We start from the raw sequence: 13,121 nt of genomic DNA, 5'->3' as shown, positions 1-13,121 counted from the left end.
TAATTTGTATTTACAACCCAGTGCCAGAGATTCTAATAGGCCATCAGCGCCCAGGGAGCGACGGCTTGTGTCGACCTACAGCGGAACTCCCCCAACTCGTTGACTTTCATTCAAGTTGGAGTAGGAGTGGAATCAAGAGCCCCAGGGTCCTTCAAAGTCATCCCATTCAAAACCCCTGGGAAAGGTTACTCCACTGCAAACAATTGTCTCAACCCTCCTGCTGTTAAAACACTTGTTAAAGAAGAGGTTGCTTCTAAAATTGCTCTTACCCCTGAGCCACAGTAACGCCCCAGCCGTGGAGACTTGGTGTCATCTCCGTCGAACAGCTCCATGTAGTCATAGCCACAGTCCGCCTCCTCCTCAATCTCGAAGGTCTGGAAGATGAGCTCCACGCCGTAGCCTTTCTCCGCCGAGATCACCCACTCGCAGTCGGAGGCTCCGGGGTAGTTATTGTCCCCAAACTGGGCATGGGAGAACAGGTCCTTGGTCTTCACCTCTGCCTTTAGGTGACCTCCACACTCTGTGGACAGAGAAGTTGAGCTGAGATTTGTTTTCGCACTACTGCGTCTCATTTGTGGTTTCACAGTCATCCACACAATAAGGTTTCTTAAACACGCTCTGTTTTTAATTATGAGTCATGATCATTCTCAGAAAGGAAGGGGATTTAGGACTAAATCTAAAGCTTGTGCATATTATACCGCCCCCTCCAAAAAACTTTCAGAGTTGGAAGTGCTGTCACATCAACATCTGTTCTTACCTGCAGTGTGCGAAGCCTCAAATCCTTTCTTCTGCACTGAATTATCTGAGAAAAAGCGAATGAACAGCTTGTTGCCACTAGACATGATGGGCTGCGGCTTCTTTGTGCCACAGAAACGACCCAGACTTGGGGCTTTTCCATCGCGGCCATCGTAAATCTCAATGTGGTCGTAAGTACACTCCAAGTGGGCCTCCACGTCGATCTCATTGAAAGCCTGTGACAAAAACAGTCATTACATATTTTATATTATTATAAGTAACTCAGTTTTCAGATGTTTACACTCCTTTTTTAAGTCAAATGACATAATCTTGATAGCAACGTGTCTTATTGCTATCACTGGATAAAGAAAACTAATCTCTGAGCACACAGGCACACTAGGGTAAAGCAGGAAACACGTGTCTTGACTATATATTACATTTTAACAGAATCACGCAAAAACCTCAACTGTTTCAATGAAAGTTTGTAAAGAGGAGGGGTGGAGCATGACCCAAGGAAGCATCTAGTGTTATTTTCCAGAAACAAACGCAGGCATCACACTTTTTAATATTATGCGTTGGCTGCTGGTTTTCTTTCAAATGATTTACTGCGTGTCAGTGACACAGTAAACAAATATGTAATAACAGAATCATTGTTGGTGGTGCCAAAACAGTCTCTGCACAGTAAACGCAGATGTACTCAATGAATCTAGCAGTTCAATTACACAAATAGGCAACGCACTCCAATAAATTCAGGACTGACGGGTGAAATTACACAGAGAGCAGGAGGAAGTGGCACATACGATTTTAATGCGGTGGCCTTGAGTGGTGGTGAGGGCCCAGGTGCATGCCTTCTTGCTGGGGTATTTATCCGGCCAATTGGGGCTGGTGATGATACCACTCACACTGTTCACCGTGTGGTCACAGCCAGCTGCAAACAGACATCACTGGGTTAACACAGACCTGTGCATCGTCCTGCACTCAAACCGTTAACACCAGACAGCGGGCGCACAGTGGCCGTGTGGAGGAGAAATACCTTCTTTACAGTCGTGTTTGTTCTCGTGCAGCACAAAGCCGCTCCTGCACTGACAGCTGTAGCTCCCGAAAGTGTTGACACACTCGTGTTGACAGCCGCCGTTCTCCTTGGAGCACTCGTCTTTGTCTGCGGAGGCACAGAGGACACAACCTTGGTGACTGTTTCCTTTGTAGGCGACAGTGAAAGTGGCTGAATGGAAATGGTAAATGGAGTGCATTCATATCGCACCTTTCTAGTCTTTGCAACCACTCAAAGAGCTTTATACACACACACACACACACACACACACACACACACACACACACACACACACACACACACACACACACACACACACACACACACACACACACACACACACACACACACACACACACACAATAATGCTCCAGCCATCAGGGCCAATTTAAGGCTCTGCATTTGCCAAAGGACACTTCGACATCAAACCACTGTCTTTCTGATGAGTGGACAACCCACTCTACCTCCTGAAACACAGGAAGTCTGCTAATTTAATTCAACACTGTAAGAGCCACTCACCTGAGAAGAACTGTGCTTTAAAGCCCTTCTTAGACACTGTATTGTCGGATTTGAACTCAATTCTCATGTTGTTATACTGAGAGGTAATAGCTTCCGGCTTTTCGGCCCCGCAGAACTTCCCATGTAGCCTTGAGTCAGCGGAGAGCCCGCTGCGCACCTCCACGTAGTCGTATTTACAAACCTGAGCAGAGAAACAGAGCATGTGATGAGGCTGGGGCATTTTTATTTCATTTTGAATACGACACATGAAGGAGAGGAAGTTGGGTTTATTTGCTGTGAAAGAGGAGAGCTGTGGGTGCAATGACGGAGAGGGAGAACACAGAACAAACCCACCCCGTGCCGATTCAAAATAACCCCAGTGCTCACGTCATTGCCCTCAGTCTCAAAGACGTCAAAGAGCAGAGTGATGCGGTACTGCGTGGGGGCGACCAGCTGCCAGATGCAGTTCTTGTTTGGAGGGTACTCTCTGGGCCAGCCCGGGCTGGTGATTGACCCATTCAGCTTGGTGATGAAGCCTCCACAGGCAGCTGTACGGAAAACACAACCCATGGGAAGAGACAAGGACAAATAGTGAGCTTGATAGAGATGCAGACGTGCTCTCAGAAATGTTGCTGAAACAAGAGCACTCTGAAATCCTTTCTGTGTCTTGAATAAACCTGATTAGTGGCTGTACTCCATGAGAGCTTTGTATCAGTTACACAATACACAACATGTTACATGGTGCCCGAACCCTCGCCAAGCTATTGTTAGACAAGATTAATGTGCACTGGTTATTCCTGCAGCTGGTGGGTTATTATATGTGAATGCTGGTATGGCCAAAAGTACAGTATTTAGCTATTTCTACATGCAATACAGACGTTAGGCACCTGTTTGTTACCCATTGTATTTCTTCATTGTAAAGTCAATGTAAATTACTACAGTAAAATACTATTATTCTTTAATACCACATTCGTTCTGTTTTAATGTGCTTTTTTTACTTTATTGACTGTATCCTTTGTTACTTAAGTACAATTTTCATGTATTTGTACTTTACTTTAGATTCATGTTCAGGTACTTTTCACTTTTACTCCACTACATATTTCAGCAACTATCTGTACGTTCTACTCCACTACATTTTACAAAACTTTGCGTTACATGTTCACATTGTTTTTTATATTTTTAGAATAATCAATAATGTGAAGGGATTGGTTCTCTGATCCAATCAGAGTGGGCATGTAACACTAGACCTCCTGCAGCAGCAGCAGCATCACTGGTTAAGAAACACTGAGGATGTATTCATAGGGGGCGAGACTCATCCATTAATTAATAAGACAAGTTTTTCAGTTCTGCAGCGTTCTTCATTAATGTGAAAGAGTGTATTCTTGAATAAAAAAAAAACAAATGCAGTATAGGCACAGTTAATTAGGCAGTAGACCATTGCTTTAGGAGCTAAACTCGGGTAGTACTTTTACATATACCTATATAAGTATATTTAAAAGCAAATACTTTCTTTTACTTAAGTAGTAAAGTTAACGTTATACTTTAGTACTTGCTGTCATGCTTTTTATATATCAATGGGTTTGTTTATGTGACACTAAATACCATTTCAACCGAGCGTGCAATATCTCAGTTTAATCTGCTCGTAAATTTGTTACGTCTCTAGATTTTATACCAACACTCAAACATCTGTATATTTGTACACAACGCAAAGCTGGAGTGACAGCTGACTTCCTCTGGGGGCGGACAGTGATCGGCCAGTGTGTGCACTTATAGTTGGATCTTAGACAACGACACGTGCTTTGAGATAAAAATAACACTTGAGTTGTTGAGACTCAAATCCAGCCAGCACAATCATCATATTGTTTCTGTTGTTTTCAGGAAGGACTGTACTTATTGTGTTTGTGTGACTAACTGTGTTAAGTCCTTCAGTGGAAATGACATGGTGAGCAGGGCTGGTAACCGTTTCTCCCTGTACTTACCCTCGCAGCTGCGCTTGTCAGCCGCCAGCTCATAGCCCGGGTCACAGGCGCACTTGTAGCTGCCTAGTGTGTTGACACAGCGTTGCTCACAGCGACCGTTGTCCGGTTTGGAGCACTCATCCATCTCTGAAAAACACAAAGATATGTTGGGACCCTTTTCGCTGGCCCCCTGGCTCGATTGCGTACAGGAAAAACCCTCCAAAACAAGAGCAGGGGCAGGCAGAGAGGGTCGCACAAGAACCCGACGGTGCAAGTGGAACAAAAAAAGTAAATACACTTCGAAAAAGATAAACGATAATGACAGATGGAGAGATTCCTGGAACGTTCTCTCCCTAAGGGTTGACAACCTTTAACCCCTCACCTTTGAAGAAGTTGGCAGCGAAGCCGGCCTTGTTGACCGAGCCATCTGAAACAAATTTCATCCACAGGTGGTTGGAGCTGGTTTTGATGTCATCTGGCTTGTCGTAGCCACAGAAGCGGCCCAGCAAAGGGCCGTTCTCAGAGTTGCCATCACGCACCTCCAGGTAGTCATAGGCACAACTGTCGTGTCTCTCAATCTGACAAAAGAGGGTTTGACGTTTAAATTGGTCAAAATAGTCCTAAAAGTGACATCAAATAAAATTGTATTTGATAAATAACAAAAGGACGTGTGTCTTACTTCAAAAGACTGGAAGGTGAGGCCTACGTGGTAGCCCTGAGCTACAGAAATCTTCCACACGCACACTTTGTTGGGCCTGTAGTCGTCAGGGTAGTTTGGGGACTGGATCTGGCCGTTGTCCTTCTTCACCTCCCCACCACAGATGGCTGCATGTGACAGTGAAGACAATTAAAACACAGCACTAAGCTCCCTGGATAGCAATATCATCAGCACGTGATTCTGAAAGGGAAAAAAAACTGTGTGCTCACTGTTCTGATTTATGCATTGTGGATTAGCTGAAATGCCTCCACCACCAGCTCACACACACACACACACATCATCCCTTTGCACGGTCTGGAAACAATGGAGTCGAATGTGAGGGCCAGGCCAAAATCTGATTAATGCAGTGTAAAGTGCCTGACACATCAGCAGTAGGGGAGCCAAAAACTCCTGATATTAATGCGGCTCCTAAGCACATTGTTGGATGTGTGACTGACCATGCGTTCAGTCAGCTGAGCGATGTGCTGGAATGGGGGAGCAGCGAGGTCGTGCAGCGGGTGCTTACCCTCATAAACGGCGGAGAAACCTTTTCCCACCCAGTTACTGCTGCTGCGGAACTCGATCCACAGCCGGCTGTCGGTGGAGATGATGGGCTCGGGCAACTTATCGCCACAGAAACGACCTGGGTCACAGGTGGAGATGCACACAAATAGACTATGACACCTGAGATAGCGAAGACATTCCTCCACACATCTCTTTACTGCAACGAAACTGAACAAACTGTGACGGTACGAGAGAAGATGAGGAACACTAAAATAGATAATAATTCAACTTCAAATTAGCGAATTTATTTAAGTATTGGATATCTGGTAAAGTCATATATTGTATGACATGGGTTTACCAAACAGTTTCTATAAATAATGTATATATTCTACTTTTTCAAGATCATTTTTCATTAGTCCCACAATGGGGAAATTTGCTGTGCTGCAGCAATAAAGAGATCAGTAAAAAAATAGACTTCAGTAAAAGTAATAAATAAGTAAACATGCAATATAAACACATGGAAATATAAAAATAAACAGAGAATAGTTTGTAAATCCTTGTATCAACAGCCTGGAAACAAATTCAACACTGAATCCCACTAACTTTATGGTTTTATTCTTCTTTTACACTAGTACATAGAAGACCTTTGAATTTTGGAGTATTAGTTGGACAAAACCAGACGTCTTTGGTGAATCCATTGAGACAAGATTAATCAATCATTAGTTGTGACCCTAGGACAGTGTTCTCCAGTTAAAACTGACCTTTGAGTGGCGCCTTCCTCCAGTATCCATCTCGGATCTCCACGTGGTCATACCAGCACAGGTGACTCCTGTACAGATCCATGGAGGTGAAGTTCAGAATGATCTTAAAAACCAAGAGAGAGTGATTATTGACACAGTGTGGGCCAGAAGGTCACGCGACAATCAGACAAATACGAAGAAAACAGAGTCATCGGAGTTATTATCGTTATTTGCAGTCGAGGCAGCTTCTGTTAAAAGGTGTCTCCGAATTGACCTGGAACTTTCCATGTGCTCATACCTTTTCCCCCGGCGTGACTGATATTCTCCAGATGCAGTGCATGTAGGCCGAGTATCCGTTGGGGAAGCCAGGAGACGAGAAGTTCCCGCTGCTGTCCTGCAGACTGTCCCCACATCCTGTGCACAGAGACAAACATACACACTGAGCGGCATGTGAAGGCCCAGGCTGTGAGCAGTGAGCAGCGACGAGCTGCCAATTAGTGTCTGCCTGAAAACAACAGAGAGCCACTAAATCCAAAATATATAGTCATCAGCTCTGAAGTCAGCTGGCTGCAGAGACAGATGCTCGATGGAGGAACTGTAAAAACTGAACGTGAAGTAAAGGGCAGCTCTTTAATGTTCAAAGCCACATCTGCTGATAATATTCACCCCCTCCCCTCTACCTCCCCCCCCTCCTACTCAAGATGATGATCACACAAAGGAATAGAGGGAGTGTGTGAGACACTTTCTCTGAGCATCCTCTTCTGAAAATAAACCTGGCCCACTATAAATAAACCAGCCCTCTGGAGGACGTGATGCATTATGTACGTGTTGCCAGTGAAAAAACAAAAACACACCACCACCCTTAGTTTGACTGGCAAAACTAAGTGTGCAAGTGTGCGGAGACTGATTTCCAAACACAATACACGGCCGCGTGGAACAACTTGAGGGAGGCTGCTGCCAAGTGGGGGAAAGATGTGTTTAATTAAGACCAAGAGGAAATGACAAAGGTTCATCCTGGGAACTGCGCATGCATTCATTATTGCCTCAGTGTTATCTTTACCTTGGGCTGCGTTTCTTAGGAGTAAGGAAAACATCTCCCCCCGACTGTTGGCATTTATTGCCTCCCTCGAGGATTGTGTGTAAGCAATAAAACGAGGAGCCCTGAGCTACGAGTTGTGTGTAATAATCCTTGGCAGAGGTCCGCCAATGCTGAACCATTAACAAGCTCTCAGGCACACACTGGGGGTGACAAACACTCCCAGGAATGCTGCATGAATGGGAGATTCATGGCTCTTTAAGATTTTTTTTCCCAAGAACATGTGGAGAGACTCACAACCTCATCCCACACAATGTGCGCCACATCATCGTCTTCCTCAGCAGACAGAGATGTCAGACAGAAGACTTTTCCAGACACCTATTGATCCATTTAAGGTTAAAACTTCCAGTTCTACTGTAAAAACCACAGCGTCTGGTCCCTCTCTCGTGACCCATCACTATATTTATTCTTTGAGCTTTAATGTGAGGCTGACAGCTCAGCTATCCTGGCCTGACCTACAATTAACTGACATCAAATCTATCCAGCAGAAGGCTGCTCTCATTGTACTCTCATCTGTTAATGCTATAAATTCAATTTACTTCAAAAAGCATCAAAGCCTCTCTCTTCTCTCTGGAAGCGTAAACAAAGTTCAGGACAAGTGCCAGGATTACACAACTCTTCTTAGTGCATAGCTGCACAGTTTGCATGGTACAAGCTGTGTGTGTGTGCATCGACAATCTTTTTAGTCCGTCTTCTCGAAACCAGCTGTTCTTTCAGGTCTATCTGGGAAAGAGTGATGACAAACTTCCTCGCCCTGGCTGGTGTTTACACTCCTCCCAGCTTCAGAGTCTTGGACGCTGTAGCCAAGGAACCGCACCGCACCACATCAACAGTAGTTGCTTGGCTCTTTCTACGCAGTGTGGAGCTGCATCTGGAGGAGGCAGGAGGAGCTACAGACCGCTCTCTCAGGGCTATGTTGCGCACACATGCAAAAATAGACAGGAAAAACCCATAGCAGACAGGATCTGTCATTAGGTCTTACTGGAGCATTTGTAGAGTTTGCGTGCCTGTGTGATATCCCCTTTGCTCAGTCTGGTCCTCTGGCCAATGGGCGGCCGCACGCCGTTCACATCGTAGCGTGGCAGGATGGTGTCCAGGAAGATGCCTCTGTAAATCCAAAAGAGAGACTGAGGTTAATGTTAATTGAAGTCACACTGTATTTACACAATCCTGCAAACTATGGTCCAACATCACAACCTGTTGGCTCAGGGATTAAGTGATTTACCATTGATAAATGCAATTGAATCACTGTTAACAGCATTATGAACTTTTTCTTAAAAAGGACTGAGACTTGCAAATACCAGCATGAAAACGAGCACCAACAGTCTCCACTAAGCCAAACAACATGTGCTTGTTTTGTAGAAAAATACAGTAAATCCGGATGCCAGAGTGGAGGGGGCATGGAGCGCTCGTATTCATCCTGCTCATGTTTGGATTAGCATTCAAACAAAGATGTAAACATAGCAATGCAGAACACGCATATACAAGCACTAACGTACATCTCTGTAACATACACACGAGAGGCTAAAACCCACATCTAATAAATTAAATCAACACTCCTTCAAACTACACATGGGAATTCTAAGAGATAAAGAGATGCTTGTATAGACCTGGCACCGGAGAAATGCCTCAGCATGAGGCCTGAGTACCTGCTGTCGACCTCCACATGAGCACGCACACCCATGTAGACTCGAGAGTATTATTATTATCATTAGAGATAAAAACTGCTCGTAGTGTAATAAACATTAGATCATTAAATCTACTTCTCAAAAAACTGTAATCTCTTGACACATTTTTATAGTCAACCCATCCATCTATTTGTACCAGGGCACATTAAAATCTGTGAAGCGAAACTGATTTTTTTCTTTATCACTGGAACTTCATTTGCCATTTCCTCCGCGCAACATGCATGCGAGGGTTTAAACGTGTTGTGAATCATTACCTCTGCAAAGGAGGTTATGTTTGCGACTACATTTGTTTGTTAATAAGCAGGATTACACAAAAACCTGAACCGATGAATGGCCGATTCATGAAATTGAGTGGAGCGGTGGGGCATGGATTTTGGTGCGGACCCGGATCAAGGGAGCGGATCAAGGAATTTTAATTTCCACTTACTTGAACATTGCAAGAGGGCGTTATTCAACATTTCTATTGATCTTTCAGAGAATAATTCATGGGTCTTGATGAAAAAAAAAAATCTGGCATATTTAGAGGACTGAGTGTGTGCAATTTGGTGCAGATCCAAATAAAAATCTGGATCTAGTGAATACAAATGTGGCTTTATTTGGGGACAGTTGGGGCCCAGTGGAGGTGCTCTTCTGAGTGCGCTTCCAGTTTCTATCTATTTTTTATCTTTTTATAAAGTATTGAACTTTTACTTTACATCTAGTCATCTCCGGCTAAATGCGGCAGATGGACGGTTTCAGTAGCCTATCACGTTACATTGGGGTCACACGGTCAGCCTCAAAGGTTAACGCTGCCATCATTCTTCACACACGTCTGCCCTACAGATGGACCCAAACTAAGAGCCTACCACCTTCTACTGAGCTGCAGAGAGAGGAAAATTAAATTGCATAAGCTGTGAAAGCAGGAATGTGAACAAAAGCAACATTAAAGACTGTAAAAAACCATCAGGTGACGCAGTTACAGAGCTTTTCTTTTGAAATGGCAGAACAGAACAGTAAGTCCAGAGAGACTCTTTTCACACTGCTGCCTCACTTGACACTTTGCTAGTTTATCATCTCCGTTTTTCTGTAAGTATTGGCGAGCAACGGCCTGGCTCCCCGGTCGTTCCCATGGTGACATGCCTATCAATGGCAGGCATGTGCAAACAGAGCAGCCTGAGCTAACAGTTTAGTCTCTGCCTGTCTGTGTGTCTGTCTGTGGGCTTCCAGGAGCCCGTAGGCTGTCTGTCCAGTGAAAAACGCCACTCCAGCCGGTGTCACGGCAGACAAAGGGCACACTGGCAGGTCTCTATTTGAGTTGGCACCGCTCCATGCACCAGTCCCGAAAAATATCTCTGGAGCAAAAGAGGAGGAGGGGGGAAAGGCTGAGTTGTGAGTCGGATAACACAACCCAGACAAAAAGCACGGGGATCAGGCCCTGCTTCTCCCCAGGATACACAGAAAAACATCAAGACAAGCCATGAAATCTACTGGACAACACCCGCGCCAAAGGACCCGGCTTCCCACGGTGATTTACTGTAAAACATCGAGCAAACACACTGGCTCATAATGGAGTAACAAAGCGAGACACTGGCACAGGTGAATCAACCAATCAGGGCGCAGGGAAAAGTGCCTGGACTGACTTGTGAAAAGCTAACAGGAGCCCCTTGTCTGCTAATACAACTCTGTGAAACATTCCCCAGCAGCGGTAGCCATTCCTCCCTCATGTCCAAACAACCTTATTGATCAACAGAGTTCCACGAATTAGGGGAGCAACGGAGTCGGACCTGGAGTGAAAACAGAACAGAGCGGATTACCCAACATACACCTTCTTCAGGGCCGAGCTGCTCCATTGTGCAGCAGGCTGTGATGAACACCACAAATTTGCAAGAACATGAGCTTCAGTCCAGATCTTGGCTGAAGAATAATAACAGCTGAATGGGCATCCTGTGTATAAAGTGCTGAGTTGAATAATATGAGATTAAAACAGAAAAAAACATCCTCTCAAACACAATGGTTGCATTTGCACTTTATTCAGGCGCCAACCTTAAAGCCCACTAGAAAAGAAACGTTGTTGTTTGTTATCATAAGAGAAGTTTTGGAATAAAATCCTACTTCATACCATATGTGACTGCTCTCCGTTTCCTCATTTTCCAGTTTTCCTGCACAGTATAAAACACTAAAAACCAAACAAAATCGAATTCTACAAATAAATGTGCTCCGTTCCAAGTGCAGTGCATTGACCTAAAGTTTGGAAACAGACACTCAGTACGTTGGCCTATACCCAGCCACAGCCTCCTCTTAGACAAAGATTCCCTCTCTGCTTCCCAGAATCTGTTTGCCGTGCGGCAGTTGATTTGCGAAGAGGCCCATACGCAGAGAGAGCAACACAGCGCATGGGACTGCTGTTTTTTTAAATCTACACACAGCTGGCACACAGGGTCGAGTAAGAACAAAAGAACGACAAACAGCTGGTTCTCATATCAGACCGAGCTCGCAATGATCACGGCCCGGACTCACATGTTTTACTTTCCTTTTACTTTCGTGTGGCAGAGTTCACATTACACCCTTTCTGACTAACTGAGGCCTGTCAAAACTGCTATAGGTGCAACTCTGCAGTTGTCCCCTGGTTTATCTACGTAACAGAGGCAAGGGTCAAAACGCTGTTTTCAGACGCAAACCTGACGTCATATCCTTTACATGCACTACGAGGAAACAATAACATTTACACAACTTGATGTAAAGTTTGGATGTCACCGCCTAGGACACCATTAAATGGACAGGTCGTCAAGAAGCTGTTTCGTAAAAGCATCACTACACTCATCGCAGCTACAGTAATGACTAAGAAGCCGAATCTGAGTCAACTTTTCCCATGGGATCTATTTTGGCTTTGCAGTTACCCAGCTGGTGAATGACTCTTCAAATTAACCACATCCTAAGATGACTGGAGTACGAGCCTGACTGATCAGCATCCGTCATGGTTCTTTTTCTAGTAAGCTTATGTTTCTGACGTCTCAACACCCCTGAGCAGAGCTGTGTCACAGCACGTCTGGCAGAGCTTCCTGTCAGAGCTTCCTTCCTTAAACATTTATGCAACGCATTTCCAGTATCCAACAAACGCCAAATGTAGCTCCCGCTGGGACTTCAAAGTTTAGTCATTGAAGATAGGCTTGGTAATTTATGTCTGAAACACATTTTATCTTATTTGTTGGAATCCTCTTCAAATTCCATCAATAAACACCAATAAATACAGTCTGTTGAAAAACAAAGATAATAATAGCCGGCGTCTGTGGCCCTCGCAGGACTGTAATAAACATGACCAATCACTAACCCGCCTGCCTGTTCATGTGTTTTGAAGGTGTAGCTTTGATGAGAGGGCCCATGGGAGGGGGAAGGATGCATCAAGTTTAGCTTGATCTTTTCCAGGATTACCAACCCTAGCTATAATGCCTAATTATTATTTGCATACTTATATCATATAGATATGGCACTCAGTAGAGAGTAAACTACTGCAAACGCCCGGCAGTCCCACCGAAATTCAATCAAGCTGCACCAGATTTCACAAACCCATCAGTCCCCTTCATATCAGTCCCTTTAATGTGCCTGATTTCGAGGAATTCTATTTGATAGTGTTTGTGTAATTTTGAATACACACAAACAAACATACATACAACAAACAGACAGGGGTGATAACATGACCTTCTTGGAGGAGGTACATATTTAGAGTAATGTGAATCTCTTTACTGAGGCTGGGTATTATCAATAATGCAAAACTGTAAATGTACCCGGTTTGAGGCCATTCATTTTCCACTACTGGAGTTCTAACCATATGCAGGTGATTATTAAGGGGATGATCTGAATTGTGGCTGGGGAACCAAACATTTAGCAGCACGGCTGGTCTAATAACACAAAGTCCTATGAAGGTGATAAAAAGCTTAGCAGCAGACACCTCGGATATAAATCCACAGAGTCCCTGCATCAGCCGAGGGTAAATATCACGCTACTAATCATCAAAGCCTCTTCAAAGAGCCTGTAGGAGCATAATGAGGTGGTTGATGGTATGAAAGCACAACTTTTACAAGAAGCTCCACATAGGCTTGAAAGTGGTGAACAGATATTTTGTTGTGATGAAGCACGGCCACTGTTCCTGGTCCAGTTCTGCTGCAGGACTGCTGCTG

General features: G+C 44.5%; 1 protein-coding gene across 1 annotated transcript in view; it reads right to left on the bottom strand.

Moving 5' to 3' along the window:
* The window catches only part of bmp1a (bone morphogenetic protein 1a), a 31,652-nt gene that overhangs the window by 2,414 nt on the left and 16,117 nt on the right, over positions 1 to 13,121 (bottom strand). The window contains exons 7-19 of the mRNA XM_035166114.2: positions 8,262 to 8,386; positions 6,482 to 6,597; positions 6,205 to 6,307; positions 5,466 to 5,582; positions 4,922 to 5,067; positions 4,625 to 4,820; positions 4,264 to 4,389; positions 2,672 to 2,832; positions 2,306 to 2,486; positions 1,769 to 1,894; positions 1,536 to 1,663; positions 758 to 971; positions 270 to 520 (exon numbers count right to left, since the gene is read on the bottom strand). Coding sequence (XP_035022005.1) covers positions 270 to 520; positions 758 to 971; positions 1,536 to 1,663; positions 1,769 to 1,894; positions 2,306 to 2,486; positions 2,672 to 2,832; positions 4,264 to 4,389; positions 4,625 to 4,820; positions 4,922 to 5,067; positions 5,466 to 5,582; positions 6,205 to 6,307; positions 6,482 to 6,597; positions 8,262 to 8,386 — 1,990 coding nt within the window. The remainder of the gene's footprint in view (positions 1 to 269; positions 521 to 757; positions 972 to 1,535; positions 1,664 to 1,768; positions 1,895 to 2,305; positions 2,487 to 2,671; positions 2,833 to 4,263; positions 4,390 to 4,624; positions 4,821 to 4,921; positions 5,068 to 5,465; positions 5,583 to 6,204; positions 6,308 to 6,481; positions 6,598 to 8,261; positions 8,387 to 13,121) is intronic.

This window comes from Hippoglossus stenolepis, chromosome 9 (assembly GCF_022539355.2).
Source record: "Hippoglossus stenolepis isolate QCI-W04-F060 chromosome 9, HSTE1.2, whole genome shotgun sequence".
NCBI lineage: Eukaryota > Metazoa > Chordata > Actinopteri > Pleuronectiformes > Pleuronectidae > Hippoglossus > Hippoglossus stenolepis.
Note: the sequence above shows the minus strand (reverse complement) of the source record. Positions and strands in the feature narration are given on the sequence as shown.